The sequence below is a fragment of the Antedon bifida genome, chromosome 11 (genome assembly GCF_963402885.1).
Source record: "Antedon bifida chromosome 11, ecAntBifi1.1, whole genome shotgun sequence".
Classification (NCBI taxonomy): Eukaryota; Metazoa; Echinodermata; class Crinoidea; order Comatulida; family Antedonidae; genus Antedon; species Antedon bifida.
Window position 1 is genome coordinate 13,646,928 of NC_136236.1, and position 15,836 is coordinate 13,662,763.

The window sequence follows — 15,836 nt, forward strand, 5'->3', positions numbered from 1 at the left end:
TCGTCAATAATAAGGTATTGATTCAGTATTATGGAAGGCAAATTTCAACAATAAGGTATTGATTCAATATTATGGAAGGCAAATTTCGTCATTAATAAGGTATTGATTCAGTATTATGGAAGGCAAATTTCGTCAATAATAAGGTATTGATTCAATATTATGGAAGGAAAATTTCGTCATTAATAAGGTATTGATTCAGTATTATGGAAGGCAAATTTCGTCAATAATAAGGTATTGATTCAGTATTATGGAAGGCAAATTTCGTCAATAATAAGGTATTGATTCAGTATTATGGAAGGCAAATGTCGTCAATGATAGGGTATTTTTTCAGTATTATGGAAGGCAAATGTCGTCAATGATAGGGTATTGATTCAGTATTATGGAAGGCAAATTTCGTCAATGATAGGGTATTGATTGAGTATTATGGAAGGCAAATTTCGTCAATAATAGGGTATTGATTGAGTATTATGGAAGGCACATTTCGTCAATAATAGGGTATTGATTCAGTATTATGGAAGGCAAATTTCGTCAATGATAGGGTATTGATTCAGTATTATGGAAGGCAAATTTTGTCAATGATAGGGTATTGATTCAGTATTATGGAAGGCAAATTTCGTCAAAACAAGGTATTAGTTCAGTACTATGGAAGGCAACATTCGTCAAAAAAAATAATTGATTAGGATTATTATGGAAGGCAAATTTCGTCAAGCAAGGTATTGATTAATTATTATGGAAGGCAAAATTCGCCAAACAAGGTATTGATTCAATATTATGGAAGGCAAATGTCGTCAATAATAAGGTATTGATTCAGTACTATGGAAGGCAAATTTCGTCAAATAAGGTATTGAATAAATATTATGGAAGGCAAAATTTCCCAAACAAGGTATTGGTTCAATATTATGAAAGGCAAAATTCGTCAAACAAGGTATTGATTCAGTATTATGGAAGGCAAAATTCGTCAAACAAGGTATTGATTAGATGTTATGGAAGGCAAAATTCGCCGAACAAGCTATTGATCCAATATTATGGAAGGCAAAATTCGTCAAACAAGGTATTGGTTCAGTATTATGAAGGGCAAATTTCATCAAACAAGGTATTCAATATTATGAAAAATAAAAAATTAGTTCAAATAAGGTTCAACATCTGATAAATTGTTTATTCCATGAAGTAGAGATGTACACAGTTACAATAATTTAACCAAAATTTGTTTACATCAACTCACTGCAGATTAAAATATACAATTGGTAACGGTGACTTATTAAAATGAACACATCAAAGACTGAATGCTACCTAAATTGCAAATTCAAAGAGGACTGGATTACTTTCAATATTAGTGACAAATAAGTTTAATAAATCATTACTGTCCATCTATAAGAAAAATATTTAATTTACTTTAGCAGTGTTTGTCAAATTCTTTATATATTTTGGTTAAATAGTTAATTGAAGAATATTATAATATACTTAGTACTACAGCAGGTTGTTTCAACTATGCATCAATTGTTAATTTACTGCGATTCCTTGGCAGCCAATTTTTTCTTCAAGCTTTCTGGCATCTCTGGTGGAGGAGGGCGTGGCAACCTGAAGTATACTTTGACCGAATCATAAATAAACCACTGAAGGGCAGTTAGCGTACCAATCATGATGATACGTGGTCCTAGACCTTTCCATAAACCTAAAAAAAAACAACGGTTTCAACACATATAACACACAATCAAGTCATAATATCGACATGGGTCCCTCTTGAACATTGTACTAGCGGTGGTAAAAAAGTTTATCGCTTACCAGCCATTCCAAGATCTTTAGCAGCTTGCAGTGGAGTGCTACCGACCTCCTTGTTCAACTTAGAGACAACAGAGTCAGCGGGATGAGAAACAATGGCACAAAATACACCAGCTATACAAAAGGGAATGAAGAGTATTACAAATTAACAATTTTAATATTCTACAATGATTCTAACCATGGCATTGCCAACATTACAAGTCCCTATTGTTTAGTTTGTTGAAATAAAAAATGTAACAACTTTAAAGAAAGCATATGCTGGTTACTATAACCAATTCTGCTTCAAATTTTGCTGAAAATAAATTGAATCTTACCAATATAACCAGCGACAAATGTGACAACAAGCTGTTCTCCTTTAGTGCATTCTGATCGCGGTTTGGGAACCACAAATTTGTACAGAGCCTCTACAGTGCGCTCAAAACAAGCAAATTTCATCATAGTGTATGGGATCTGTCGCAGCCATAGAGGAGGAAGTCCTTTGTAGAATCTAAAATATTCAAATACAAAATAACAATTATTTAATAAATATCTATAATGGTGTGTATCTCATTGCTTACACTGAATAGAGGAACATTTAGAGTTTTTATGTGTCTCCTTTCATCGTTTTATCAACCTATTTTTCTTATTTCTTTATTCTTTTTCGATGATGAATAAAGTATATTTGATTTGATGAAATTTATGCTTGGTTTAGTTGCTTTGAATTGAAATCGTTAAAGGGATAATACTAGTGTTTAGGCTTACCCTCTAATGCCTTCAGATTTCATCAATTTAGGGACGCCTTCTCTTAAAGTGTTAGCCCAGCCTGGCGATGTTTGAATCTTAACCTTCACTGCTTCCATCGGGGCCAGTGCTATGTCAGCAAAGAACTCGGCACTTGCACTTGCAGCTAGATATAACGATGTTCTGTACAAGTACGAATTTTCCTAATGAAAAAATATAATAAAATTAAAGCGATGACTGTATTATTTAACTATTTGGTATGACACAGGTTACAAAAAAATTACACAGTTGCAGTAAACAAAACAACATTCAAACCAAGCTTGTCCAGTTATAGTACTAGTAGCTGGAGTTAAAACTAACTGGAGACTAACTGGGGGTAACAGTGATTATGATACAAACAATACAAATATAATTACCTCACCAATAAGGTTACTGTATGTAATCTTAAAAACTTCATAGAAGCCAAATTTGCAAAGTCCCTGCATGGAATAGCCTATGAGGGTTGGAGCCCACCCTTTACCAAGGGCTCGAACACCTTCCTCTGACAAGGTCGTACGGAATCCATGAAACACATTTTTGTATTTGTCTGGATCAACCTGAAAAATAAAAGGAAAACATAGAAGAAAATGTCACGGGCCGAATCAGAAATGGTTTTCAAAAAAACTTTGTTTATGGGTAAACGGGCCTGTGTAAAACAGTAAAAAGATATCAATTTGCCTATTAGTTACTAAAGCACATGTATGATGTCCTTTTTCATTATACAACAGGGGAATAAATGAAATTTGAATCAAGAAAACTGAGATATCGAAAACTGGAACATCTAAAAATGTGTTGCAGCAACTAATCTTTTTTAATGGTCTAGTAATTACAGAAAAAAGCATAAAAAATAATCTTGTCATCTGTCTGGAGATACTTCACCTGAATTCTACATTTCACCAAATCCAGAGGTACAACTGCTGTATGTGTAAGCCCACAACTAAGAATACCACCAAATCCACAAAGTGCATAATATTTAGAGGAACCAAATTCACAACTATCTATATAATACAAACAAAATATACATTTCAATAAATAATAATCCACCATGGAGGTAAAAATAACATGCTTAAAGTTATTACTTTTTTATCAGGTCTAGCTAGCTAGGACTGTCCTGGGCCAGCTGCAGCAGGAAATCATATTTGTATGCCCAAGGATTTACAAAATTAGTGAGTCATTCATGTCACTAGGCCTATATTTTGTACTCTGCATGTTCTGTCTGCTAAAATAAGTGAGTTTGGTTATTAAAAAAGGGACTAAAGATTAGAGTGACATCAACCTCCTCCGTTCTCTTTAAACTAAAAATTATGGTATTGTTTATACAAAAAAATATATCATACCCTAGTGTAGCTATCTAGGCCTAGGCTAGGCTAACTTACTTCCAGTCGAAGCGGCAGCTATATTTCTTGTGGCTGGAACATCACTTCCTCCCGCAAGAAGATCAACCGGCGAGCTAGGCTTCGCGGTTGGGGAAAACGGATTCCTGAAAGAATCACTTTTCAGTGAACTGTATATAGAAGAAAGCATTTTGAATTTGATATATTTAGCTAATAACTCAGATAACGTGCTGGCAAAATTATCGGTCAGTTTATATTCGGAAAAATATAAAATAAAGAACTTTTTGAGAGTCAAGAACACCGACGGTGAGCGTGCTACCGGTCTTCTAAAATCGAACGTCACGGAATTCCTTGCATTCCTATTGGTTAGATTCGATGACCGTATTGCGAAACTCAAGAGGTCATACCTAGCCTGCAGCCTCGTTCTAAAATTATTATTCTTAAACGCGAGAAACTTTTGGTAGGCTAGGCTTTACATGCGCGCTTAACCATTTTTCTTCTAGGGAAAAAATCATTCTTGTCCCAGGCTTCCCGGAACAAATACCATAAATCATGGCGAGTTCTAGGGCTATTGGTTTCCTGAGAAAGGTATGTTTGAATGAAGTCCTTTTTATTTATACATACCATATAATTTTTTTTTTGCATATTACTACTCCAAATAATTATGTTTTCTTTATATTACTTTTTCGGTTATATTTGAAACAGGCCCTAATTTGTGGAGCTCCAAAGGGAAGAAGTCTTAGCACAACATCAGTGGTATCTGCTGAGCAGGTAAGAGTAGTAAATGAGAGGGGGGTCCTGAATAAGGAGAGCCTTGGCCCCTTGGAGCCTTAGTACTTTCGAAATCTGCTGGATTTGACAGGCCTACCAAAGACAAGTACCAAAAAAGGCTAGACCCTACCCTAAATAAGATGCCTAGGCCTAGACTAGAATAATTAAATAATAACGAATCGACCATAATTATCATAATGGTTTTATTCATTTTTTTTTCTCTTTAGATGACTGTGCGTGATGCATTAAATACAGCAATGGACGAGGAGCTAGAGCGCGACAAAAGTGTGTTTTTGTTAGGAGAAGAAGTTGCAATGTACGATGGTGCTTACAAAGTTTCCAGAGGACTTTATCAAAAGTATGGGGACACAAGAGTAATGGACACCCCTATCACTGAAATGGGATTTGCGGGGATAGCCGTTGGAGCGGCAATGGTACAAAATAGTTATTGATGTTAAATCTCATCTGGTTTATATGTTAATTAACATACAATTTAAAAGACGACTTTCTTTTTTCATTAGGCTGGTCTGAAACCAATTTGTGAATTCATGACGTTTAACTTTGCTATGCAAGCCATTGATCAGGTGATTAACTCCGCAGCCAAAACATACTACATGTCCGCTGGAGCGGTAAGTGTCGCGCCACAATTCTTTAACTTCATTGCATCACGAATCCAAATGGCCAATTACAAAACAGCAGAAAAATGATGAAATTTGGTGATTAACCTGTAGATATTTATTGCTGTTGTAGGTGAATGTACCCATAGTATTTCGAGGTCCAAATGGTGCAGCAGCAGGAGTGGCTGCCCAGCATTCACAGTGTTTTGCAGCTTGGTATGGTCATGTACCCGGCCTGAAGGTTGTAAGCCCCTGGTCATCTGAAGATGCAAAAGGGTTACTCAAGGCAGCAATAAGAGATGATAACCCAGGTGATCAATCAATAATCAATCCATCAAATTGAATCAATGTTGTTGCAGAATAAACACGTTATTTGTATTTTTTTTAGTTGTGGTACTGGAAAACGAAATAATGTATGGTCAGCAATTTGAGATGTCCGATGAAGCACTGTCCAAAGACTTTGTACTTCCTATTGGTCAAGCCAAGATCGAGAAAGAAGGAAGTCATATCACGTTGGTAGCTCATAGTATAGGGGTTAGCAAATGTATGGAGGCAGCCAAAGTCTTAGAAAGTGAAGGAATATCATGCGAGGTAAAGTATAATTAATGACATCAAAACAAAAACATCCAAAACAAGTCTTCGAACAACTGAAAAAAGTCTTCAATCTGTTTTTTCTTTGTAGGTTATAAATCTCCGTTCAATTCGTCCACTTGATTTCGAAACAATCAGAGAATCTGTTATGAAAACAAACCATCTGATAACGGTGGAAGGTGGCTGGCCATTCTTTGGCGTCGGTGCTGAAGTTATTGCTAGAATTATGGAAAGTAAGTAGTGCAGTAATTGCCGAAAGGAATCAACTTTTAAATTTGAATGCCTGGCAATAAATGTGTGTAACAAACACGTATGATACGAGTTCGCAATGACAATCCTATTTCTCTTTTATCAGGCGATGCTTTTGATCATCTTGATGCACCGATTGTTCGAGTGAGTGGCGCAGACGTTCCGATGCCTTACGCCCAATCGTTAGAGAACGCAGCATTACCACAAGTTTTCAACGTAGTCAATTCTGTTAAGCATACTTTAAATCTTCAAGTTAACAGCTAAAAATAGAGTTATTTATCATAAATTAAAAACTGTATAAATAGAATAACGTGTGGAGTGTTAAAACTCTTGCAATTAGTGTGTATTTTATATAGCATTCTCTCCAAAACAAATAATTATTTGACATGTATCCAGAATAAAGATTATCATAAGTGAGGCGATTGTGTTTAATTTTTTTGTCGAGAAAATGTATAAAAGAAACAAAATGTTTTTATTATTTCCCCCACCCCACACAACAATTAAAACCTGATCTATAACATTCAAACAAAGTTAAAATTATGTACAAATCTGATTTTGATTTAATAGTTACAGATAGAATCATATATTCTTATATACAATGCTATACAAAATAATAATACAATCATTAAGCCAATCAAGTACTGTATAACAAAAAAGTAACATATTTTCAGTACATTAGACAAAAAAATAAAATACTTAATACTTCATTATCAAAGACAGATGGTTATTATGAGAATATGTATGGATACAAATAAAGAAAAAATGATTTAATACAATTACAAACAAAAAAGTACAAATACAGTATTAGTTAATTTGCAGTATTAATTTGTGTATTATTAATGTATAAAACAATATGATCTTTGCCTGCTATATATAAAGCAAAAAAAACAAACAAATGAAAATATTAATCTGAAAAACAGCTTTTGTCCATACATATTTAAAAATGAAATTAGAATACAAAAAAATTATGAATTAGAAACAAGATATAAGGTATGTGTTGGTAGTAAGTACATGATATATATGATGATGATATACATAATATAATTTTGGGATTGTAGCACCAAAATGAATAAGTAGACTAGAACACATGAAATGGACAGATTGGAAAGTACAACATTTTATAGTAATCGGCACATCAAATCCACGACTTCAAAATAGCCATTTGATGTAGGCCGAATTACGATGGTGAGAAAACTGTTATATCATTTCAAAAGTTTCTGCATTCACCTACCTACCTCAAATATGATAAGAATGACCAAAAAAAACCAGATGCTATAATAATCGGAAACTCTTATCAACATCCTAAAATATTTCTTAATATATAAAATGGATCCTGAAATAATTGTAGCCAGAATTGGCGGTAACGACAAAAGCTACTACATCCATGTAGTATATTTACAAGTTATAAAATATATGTATATATAAATTTGACAGGCACGAGAGAAACGGACTGCCAAATACATTAGCTGCAATAATATTAGTTATATTGCGTTATATACCGAGTATAATTTATCCTAGCTAGGTTGCTATATTCATAAGATGATTAAGTAACACTTTCAAATCAACACTTACTTACAAATGATGACAATGCAATAATTATTAAAGCACACAAAAAATATAATTCATTTCTGTATTCTTGTTTGGCATACATGATTTAGCCAACTGCGTTTTTCATACGTGTGTCTGTCTTTTTCAACTTTCCAGCGTTGAACGTTTGAATTGAACTTAACAGGGCACCTCTCTTTGGAGTTGATCCGTTTGTTTGAGGCGAAGCTGAAGAAGTTGGGGGAGGCGGTGCCACTGGCGGAGGCGGTGCCATTGGTGGTGAGGGTACTGTAGATCCTAGAGATACAATAATAATGTTTATTCAAATGGAAATGTTGGGAGTTTGCTTGTAACATCTCAAATACATTAATATTCTAAAAATAAAGAGAAATATGTATTATATAAGCAGTGTAGGAGAGAGAAAATGATTTAGATTTAAAGTAAAACACCTGTACAGTATGTGCAGCGTTAGTACAGCACTACTAGAGGTATGATATTTAAAACATATACAAAATTAAAGAATATTATAACAACAAAATAACAAAAAAACAAAAATTTGATATTACTTAATTATCAGTATCTGTCAAACTATTTATCTTTTTTTAATTTTTTTTTTCATTTCCAAAAACACAAAAGGTCACCATTTATCTACAACTTCTAGATTTTGTTTCTAAAAATAAATACTACAATGACAATATTAAATTCCCCATTAGCATGCAAATTTACAAACTACATTATCATAATTCATTCTAGTAATTGCAAATTCAAAACTCAATAAAATGCGTTTCATACAAAACTATTATTTAATCATGCAATATTAAAAGAAATAACCAGAAAATTAGGAAGTGAAGGAAGGAAATGATCTCAAAGTCTCAAAATGAAATCTAACAAAATTTTGTTTGCTTAGAAAACATTTGATAGCGAAGAAGAAAAATATTGGAGTTTTCATGCCACAGAATAATACTTATTACTAATATTACTGCAAAAAAAAAATCAGTATTTTAATAAGAAATATAAAATTGGAACTGGTAATTAAATTAAAAATCCAAAAAGTAAATTAAACCAGATTAAAAATGAAACACATTAATGTTTAATGAATTGCGATATTAAATACTATATATTATATTGATGTATCTATTGATCAATGACTTTAAAATCATTAAAGTTTGCTAGAAACATGCAGTAAGAAGAGCAACTAAAATAGCAAAGTTATTAGTACAAGAACACCTTTTGCACATTAGTATGGAAGATACTCAAAGGACAAAAGGAAATGTTGCAGAAATAAAAGAAACCAGCTTGATTGTCAACCAATATTTAGAAAGAAGAACAAATTGTGATCGGAGCTTTCCACTAGATTGACAGGTCAGAAGTCAGGTCAGACTAGGTCAACCTGATTGCCAAGTCAGGTCAGATTGTCAGGTGATACCCAAATGGGTGAAATTTAAAGGCAACAATACTTGGAAAGCAAGATCTTATTTTGTTCTTCGATGTTTTACAGACTGTACAAATACATGTGCAAAATGCACGTACAAATACATGTGCAAAATGCACGCACAAATACACGTGCAAAATGCACGTACAAATACACGTGCAAAATGCACATAAAAGTGCATTACAATGGACCTAATGCAATAACACTAACCAAGTCGCCTTTCAATCGGCCGCATTTGTATTATCAAGATTCTCTGAAAGTTAATGTGTAACAAAAAAACATGTTAACACAATGTTACTAAGAAATGTATATACATCATATTTAAAATATTATATACATCAACGTTCAAACTATGTATACACTCGTGATATTAATGTCAGTATTATCTATCTAAGGTCATAGGTCATTTAACAAACATGCTCATGCCATAAGAAATGCAACTATATATATTTTAAATAACTTAGAATGTGAGAAAAATAAAGGTACAAGTTGTACAAGATTTTAAGTGATGTATTAGAGCTAGTCAGCGCAACAGAACAGGAAACCTAGCACATTGATACTCAGCTGAAATGTGGTGAGACTGCTCCGCACCTACACAACACACAATGCAGCGCAACTGCACAGCACAAAATGTAGCGCAACACAGCACACAATGCGGCGCAACTGCAAACCACACGATGTGGCGCAACTGCACAGAACACAATGCAGCGCAACTCCACACGACACAATGTAGCGCAACGACACAGCACACAATGCGGCACAACTGCAAACCACACGATGTGGCGCAACTGCACAGAACAAAAATTACACAGCACACAATACGGCGCAACTGCACACCACACAATGTAGCGCAACTGCTCAACACACAATCTAGTTCTGGTCTTTGCAATGGCAATACTATTAGCAGACAAGTGGCATCAATAGGTTCACCTACTGTGAGTAATACAGTATGTAAGAGAAAGGCACAAACAATGACCTATCCATTAGATTAGTTTTACCTGGAGAAGTGATGGAGCTGGCTGGCGATGTTGGCGCACTAGACGGAGTTGTTGAACCGGAACCTAAACAAAAATATTCACATAATTTAAGTTAAGTTGTGTTCACACAATGAAAGTTAAGTTGTATTTACACAATAAAAGTTAAGCTGTGTTCTCACTTATAACATTCACCTACCACGATACATTCATAACTAGCCCAATTATAAGGTTGTTGGCCTACCACCCGGGCCAGCATATGAATACCTTACTAATGTATTGCCTCATACACCATCGGCCTAGAATAGCAAGGTCTGTAGGCGAGTAACGCTATGGCATACCTACTAATATGGGTGGGGGGACTAAATATTATTATGGGTGGGGCTTACATACCATTATGGGTGGGGCTTAGTGTACCATTACTTGGTGCCTCAGATGTCTTATCTACCACTAGTGCTTGTTCAGACATCCTTTTTTTCATCGACACTTTCTTTCTCCTCTTCTTCTCCTCTGCTGAGTTGTGATGGGCGTGTGCTTTTGAAATTCTTCTATGCGATGAAATCTAAAGATATAGAGAAAGTGTGTAATTTAAACAAAATATCATAATATACTTATTGATTGTACCTAGCCATCTTGAATGTACTTTGAGCGTGGTTCCCACTAGCAACGCAACCCACGCACCATAAGAAAATGCTCTTCCGATAATTGTGTTTGACCCCGCCTGCGTGAAATCAAACCTGCGATGTTTGCAGCACCGTTGCGTCATCGGTTCCCACGCAATACAGCACTTTGCATCGATACGTCGCGTTGCTGTCTAGTGGGAACCACGCTTTAGTGCCATAGACCCATACACAAATTTTGGAACAGAGCACAATTGCAAATGACAAATATCCCATACCTGTTTCTGTTCTTCTTTTAATCGTTTCTCAATGCCATTTTCTTGAAACAACTTGACAGACTCTTTAAGTTTACTTGGAATTCTAAATTGTGGACGGTCTCCTCCGGGCATTGGTACGTCGCTAAACAACCTGGAAATAAAACGACAAATAAATTATAATTTCATAAGCGCGCTAACTGCTTTTAATATGAAGACAAAAACATATGTTTGAAACAACCCAGTTTATTCAACAATTCAAATGAACTAACAACTTACGGATCAGCTATCAGTTCATCTATGCTAGGTAACTTGGTTTTACAGGATTCTGTATTTAAAATTGATTCCAAAACAGATTCTAAAACAAAAACAATAAATCAATGCGTTACATTTTTACCAGTAGAGTATTGGGAAAGCATACAATGTCATTGTACAATCTGCAAACAGTGGCATAACGTGGGTGGAAAAGGCCCCTGGTTTAACACTCCTAATGCACCCTCAACGTTGGGTAGTTGCATTGGGCTGCTCATGCTCTGGGCCACTGGGTTTAGCCAGTGATAGCTCATAACTATTACGCCACTGTTGACAATAGTGAGTAATATACTTACTAATTGGAGCAGAAATTGTCTGTGGGAAGTCATCTTTGGTTGCTGCATTCAGTTGCTCACCCTGAACCATCTCATAAAGTAAATGTCCAAAACAATACACATCGACTGCTTCCATTGTCTGCGAAAATTAAAAAACAAAAATCACTATTGCTGGAATGACGGGAATCAATGATTTTATTTTGATAGAATATAGAATTCCCCTTCTCCTCCATACCTTAAGCTCTGTCTACACTATCTAATTTTATGTAACAACATTTTTTTGTCAAACTAGTTTGATAATGTAGACAGAGCTTTAGAAAATATGTTCATATACTTACATTAATCTTCTTAAACTGTGTAAAATACATCCTATAATAGGATGGTAACCCTAGCAGACTATTTTCAATATCTAGCAGACGACAGGTGTTTCCTTCTAACATTACGTTCGATGCGTGCAGGTGGCCGTAAGGAAACCCTTTCTCCTTTAAGAACTTTAACGCCTACGTACATGAGAAAGAGAAATCATTGATTAATAATAACATGTACAAAATGTTTTCTGAATGAGATTTTGAATTGGTGATCTCGTGTAAAATACTTCTATATTTAATCTTCTTTTAGTTTTCCTTTTTTATAAAATTAACCTTACCTCAAGGATTTGTCGGCCATATGTTTTTATGTTCATCAGATTGAAAGCTGTGAAAGACTTTGGTTTGCAGTATTTTCTCAGAAAATGAAACTTTGGTTTAGCCTGCAAACAAAATAGCAGAACAAAATAATACAAAGATATTAGGGGAGAGAGGGCATCGAATATGGCTGCATCTCTGTCTAGTTTGCATCATTTTGATGTCACCTAGTTGACTCTAGTAGTTTAATAGTATCTCTATGGTAATACTACAATAATCAGCTAAAAAAAATTAAAAAGCAAAGACTGAATTACCTTGCAGATGAAATCACGTAGCGTGCCTGTAGCATGGAATGTTCGAATAGCGAGTCCTCCTGATTCGTTAGCTGATGCGTATGTCACAGGATAAATGAATGGATGTTGTAACGTTGGAAGCAGCTTCATCAGCCCTACTAAGTCTTTGTCCACTAGTGTTTTATCTGGTCCAAAATCACTCTGAAAATTGCAACAACATTTTTAAAAGGAAGAGGTACTGTTTGATACAGAATGTATTATTTAAAGATTGTATTGTACAGTACTATAGTATAGATTGGATTAGGTAAAAATTGGATTAGGAAAAGATTGGATTAGGAAAAGATTGGATTAGGTAAAGATTGGATTAGATAAAGATTGGATTAGATAAAGATTGGATTAGGTAAAGATTGGATTAGGTAAAGATCGGATTAGGTAAAGACTGGATTAGGTAATGAATGGATTAGCTAAAGATTATGTAAGTAACTTACCCAAGCAAGAACTTGTTTCACTTTTGGTTGATCTTTTGGGCGCACCATAAAGTAGCTCTTTCTGAGACGCCATCCAATATCCTTCAGTGGTTCCACCACTTCCCAGTGAGGTTCCGATCGGAAAAACATGGAAACATGCTGTAGAGCAACCTCTGTTAAAAAAAACCACAAGAAATATTAATGTCTTTTTCATAAAAGGTTGACAGGATCACAGTAAAGTGATTAATATATGATATAATAGTATTGTCCTATTATTCAGTTAATTAATTGTTCAGAATGTCAATTAATATTTTACTATAATTTTGCCAAGAAATATTATTATGTATTCTTTAACAAAGGTTCATTCGATCAAAGAAAAGTGATTTAACATGCGTGTACTGTATGATATAATATTAATAGTATATTATTCAGCTATTTTTCAGAGTGTCAATTAATATATTATTTTACTAATTGCCAAGTTTCCAATTTTTATTGAGGTACGTACATAGTTGATGCTTATATAAGGCAATACAACTTCCATATAAGGCAATATAACCATGCAAGCTACAAGGGGAAGTGACTCGATGGAAAAACCATATTGGAGGCAAATTGAGGTCATGACCTTTGACTTAGGAAGTCAGTTGTTGGATCAATATACATTAAGAAAACCAACAGGCTACATGAAAACATTTCTGTAAACATGTATATAACAAATAAATAAAATACTAAAGTAATAAACTTAAAATAAAATTGAAACATAAAGTACTATAATGACTAAATATAATTAACTTTAATACATATTGAAGAAACATTTTAAACATTATACCGCTTTACGTCTTATTGATTTTGATTGATTGATAATGTGTGGTGTTAGTTTTTCTCTGTCCAAATTAAAAATAATGTGGACAGTGTTAGTGTTTCTGCATTCAACAAATAAATAAACGCACCATATTGAGGAATTGAGTTAAAATGTGTAAATGTCACTGCCTGCCTGGGGACTTTAAATGCATTATTAATAGATGCATTATTTGTTAGATTTCTTGCATTGTTGATGCAATTTAGTCGCAATTGTATTGGATTCTATTTGCTGCTATTAAATATATATTGTAATGAAATTCAAAGGTCTTAAGGACTTCTAGAATGCCCTGCTTGTCACTTCACTGTGTCCTGCACTTGATATGCACCTGTAAATGACTTTAGATGACAATATAATTATAGGAAAGAGGCATATACAGGCTGTATTGGCCCAATGTATACCATTACCTTATGGATTTTATCAATCCCTTGTATTAATCCCTATAAAACCTCACTAGGGCTTTTCTTTATTATATGTTTTACATGCGATTCATAGAATCTGATTCAAAGGTTTCTATAATAACGCTATAAATTTAAATAATAAATGATGTACTCAAGCATATAATGTACATAGTATGGATTCGCATTCAGTTTGAATAAGAGCACAGAACATGTACTGTAATGGTACACTACATAAAACACAACAAATAAACACACAATGTTTTGTAGTGTCGCTTTCTATGTAATGTATAGAAAGCAACAGCAGTATTTTACATGTACTGTCTCTCAACAAAAAGATAGAACAAGAAAAATAATAATTTAAATTTACATAACAGTTTAATATTAAATTTGTTTCTAGCAGAAGTATGAATATATTTTAAAAATGATGTTTAATATTGAGTGAAAACACTTTCCTCTGGTTTTAAGACAGTTTTGTCAAGATGTTTATATTGTTTAATTTAGCGTTTTAAATGAAAAATAATATGAACATTAACAAAAATATCATACCATGTAAATTTGGCGGGTGATTCGAAGGGTCCAGAAACTTGCGGAAGAAATAGCTAGTTGATACCATGTGATGTTGGAGGAGTACGTTCAAGTAAGTCTGTAATCCGACTTGTCTCTCAGCGATGAACTCACGATCCATGTTCCCGAACACTTTCTTGGGCGGCAGTGGGAATTCTATGCCAGTCACCTTCAGGTTGTCATTCAGGAATACAAAATCACTGTATCTTCTGTTTATCTGCAAAAGAAATTAAAATATCAATTTAGTAAGTTTTGTCATCTTTATATTCCTAATTTCCACTTTTTACTATTTTTTTCTTTACTATTAATATTATATAATTAACAAATAAATGTAAAACATACCTGCCAGCTATTTTCAAGAGAGGGTCCTCTATGAACTCTGATGACATAATCCTAAATAAATAATAATTTTAAAAAAATGTTTATGTTAGGTTCTATTACTTAGGCCTCAGGTCCGGGCAAAGAAATCTTAATAATTAATAATTGCTGCAAAAAAACTTGGAATTTCCCAAATAATAATTATTATAAGCCTATGTTCTAAATTCATGTAATAGTATGTTTTAAACACTTAAAACATAAACAGTCATAGTAAATATAAGTTTAGCCTAGCCTAGGTAAAGTTAGATCACTTACAGAAAATGCAAGATTAGGCCAGGCCCGTGTCACAGTCATACTAATCTGCGCACTGCCGGCCGGCAGGGACTAGATTGGTATGACCCGTGTCATAAAAAGACACTCTCTGACTAGGCCTACGACTTTATAAGGAATAAACATACTTACTGTGTGTGTTTGAACATTTTGTGCCGTTTCAATTAAACATGTCAACGAAATAGTATCATCAAGTGTTACTTTTGTTGACTTCTTTTTCTCAAAAACTGCCATTTTTCAGTATTTAAATAACATAACTTTTACCATGCTTTAGCGCCTCTCGCGAAGTTTGGCAGCAAAATATCAATCTCCAAAATATCGGTCGGTGACACAATATCTCACGTGATGATTACGTAACATATAATTGGCTCTTCCATCTGTTACGTAACAAATTGGCTCTTCCATCATCACTGCATATAAAAAGCATAAATAATTATATAAAAACAATTTTAGTGTTAAATGATTATATGGG

At 34.0% G+C, this 15,836-nt stretch overlaps 3 protein-coding genes across 5 annotated transcripts; 1 reads left to right on the forward strand and 2 right to left on the reverse strand.

Annotated features, from left to right (window-relative positions):
• Window positions 1-1,135: 1,135 nt before the first annotated feature.
• Window positions 1,136-4,210, reverse strand: LOC144855986 (solute carrier family 25 member 3-like). Its single transcript, XM_078713959.1, has 7 exons — window positions 3,915-4,210; window positions 3,418-3,536; window positions 2,916-3,095; window positions 2,521-2,702; window positions 2,094-2,266; window positions 1,783-1,893; window positions 1,136-1,672 (listed from the first exon to the last, which is right to left on the reverse strand). Exons 1-7 carry the CDS (start codon window positions 4,060-4,062, stop codon window positions 1,506-1,508), a joined length of 1,080 nt encoding a protein of 359 aa, XP_078570085.1. The 5' UTR covers window positions 4,063-4,210; the 3' UTR covers window positions 1,136-1,505.
• Window positions 4,211-4,296: 86 nt separating this feature from the next.
• On the forward strand, window positions 4,297-6,520 carry LOC144855985 (pyruvate dehydrogenase E1 component subunit beta, mitochondrial-like). Its single transcript, XM_078713958.1, has 8 exons — window positions 4,297-4,460; window positions 4,578-4,643; window positions 4,871-5,077; window positions 5,165-5,272; window positions 5,394-5,571; window positions 5,649-5,851; window positions 5,943-6,084; window positions 6,207-6,520. Exons 1-8 carry the CDS (start codon window positions 4,425-4,427, stop codon window positions 6,362-6,364), a joined length of 1,098 nt encoding a protein of 365 aa, XP_078570084.1. The 5' UTR covers window positions 4,297-4,424; the 3' UTR covers window positions 6,365-6,520.
• A 142-nt stretch (window positions 6,521-6,662) lies between these two features.
• Window positions 6,663-15,648, reverse strand: LOC144856345 (PX domain-containing protein kinase-like protein). 3 transcript variants are annotated; one of them, XM_078714328.1, is made up of 14 exons: window positions 15,497-15,648; window positions 15,059-15,109; window positions 14,699-14,933; window positions 12,917-13,068; window positions 12,450-12,629; window positions 12,159-12,260; window positions 11,851-12,012; window positions 11,534-11,651; window positions 11,205-11,283; window positions 10,950-11,079; window positions 10,445-10,613; window positions 10,076-10,138; window positions 9,288-9,330; window positions 7,806-7,942 (listed from the first exon to the last, which is right to left on the reverse strand). In XM_078714328.1, the coding sequence occupies exons 1-13, from the start codon at window positions 15,596-15,598 to the stop codon at window positions 9,299-9,301; spliced, it is 1,575 nt and encodes a 524-aa protein (XP_078570454.1). In that variant the 5' UTR covers window positions 15,599-15,648; the 3' UTR covers window positions 7,806-7,942; window positions 9,288-9,298. The 3 variants fall into 3 exon arrangements, with proteins under 3 accessions (XP_078570453.1, XP_078570454.1, XP_078570455.1); XM_078714329.1 differs by having other exon boundaries at window positions 7,856-7,942; window positions 9,269-9,330; XM_078714327.1 differs by lacking the exon at window positions 9,288-9,330 and having other exon boundaries at window positions 6,663-7,942.
• Between the last annotated feature and the right edge of the window lie 188 nt (window positions 15,649-15,836).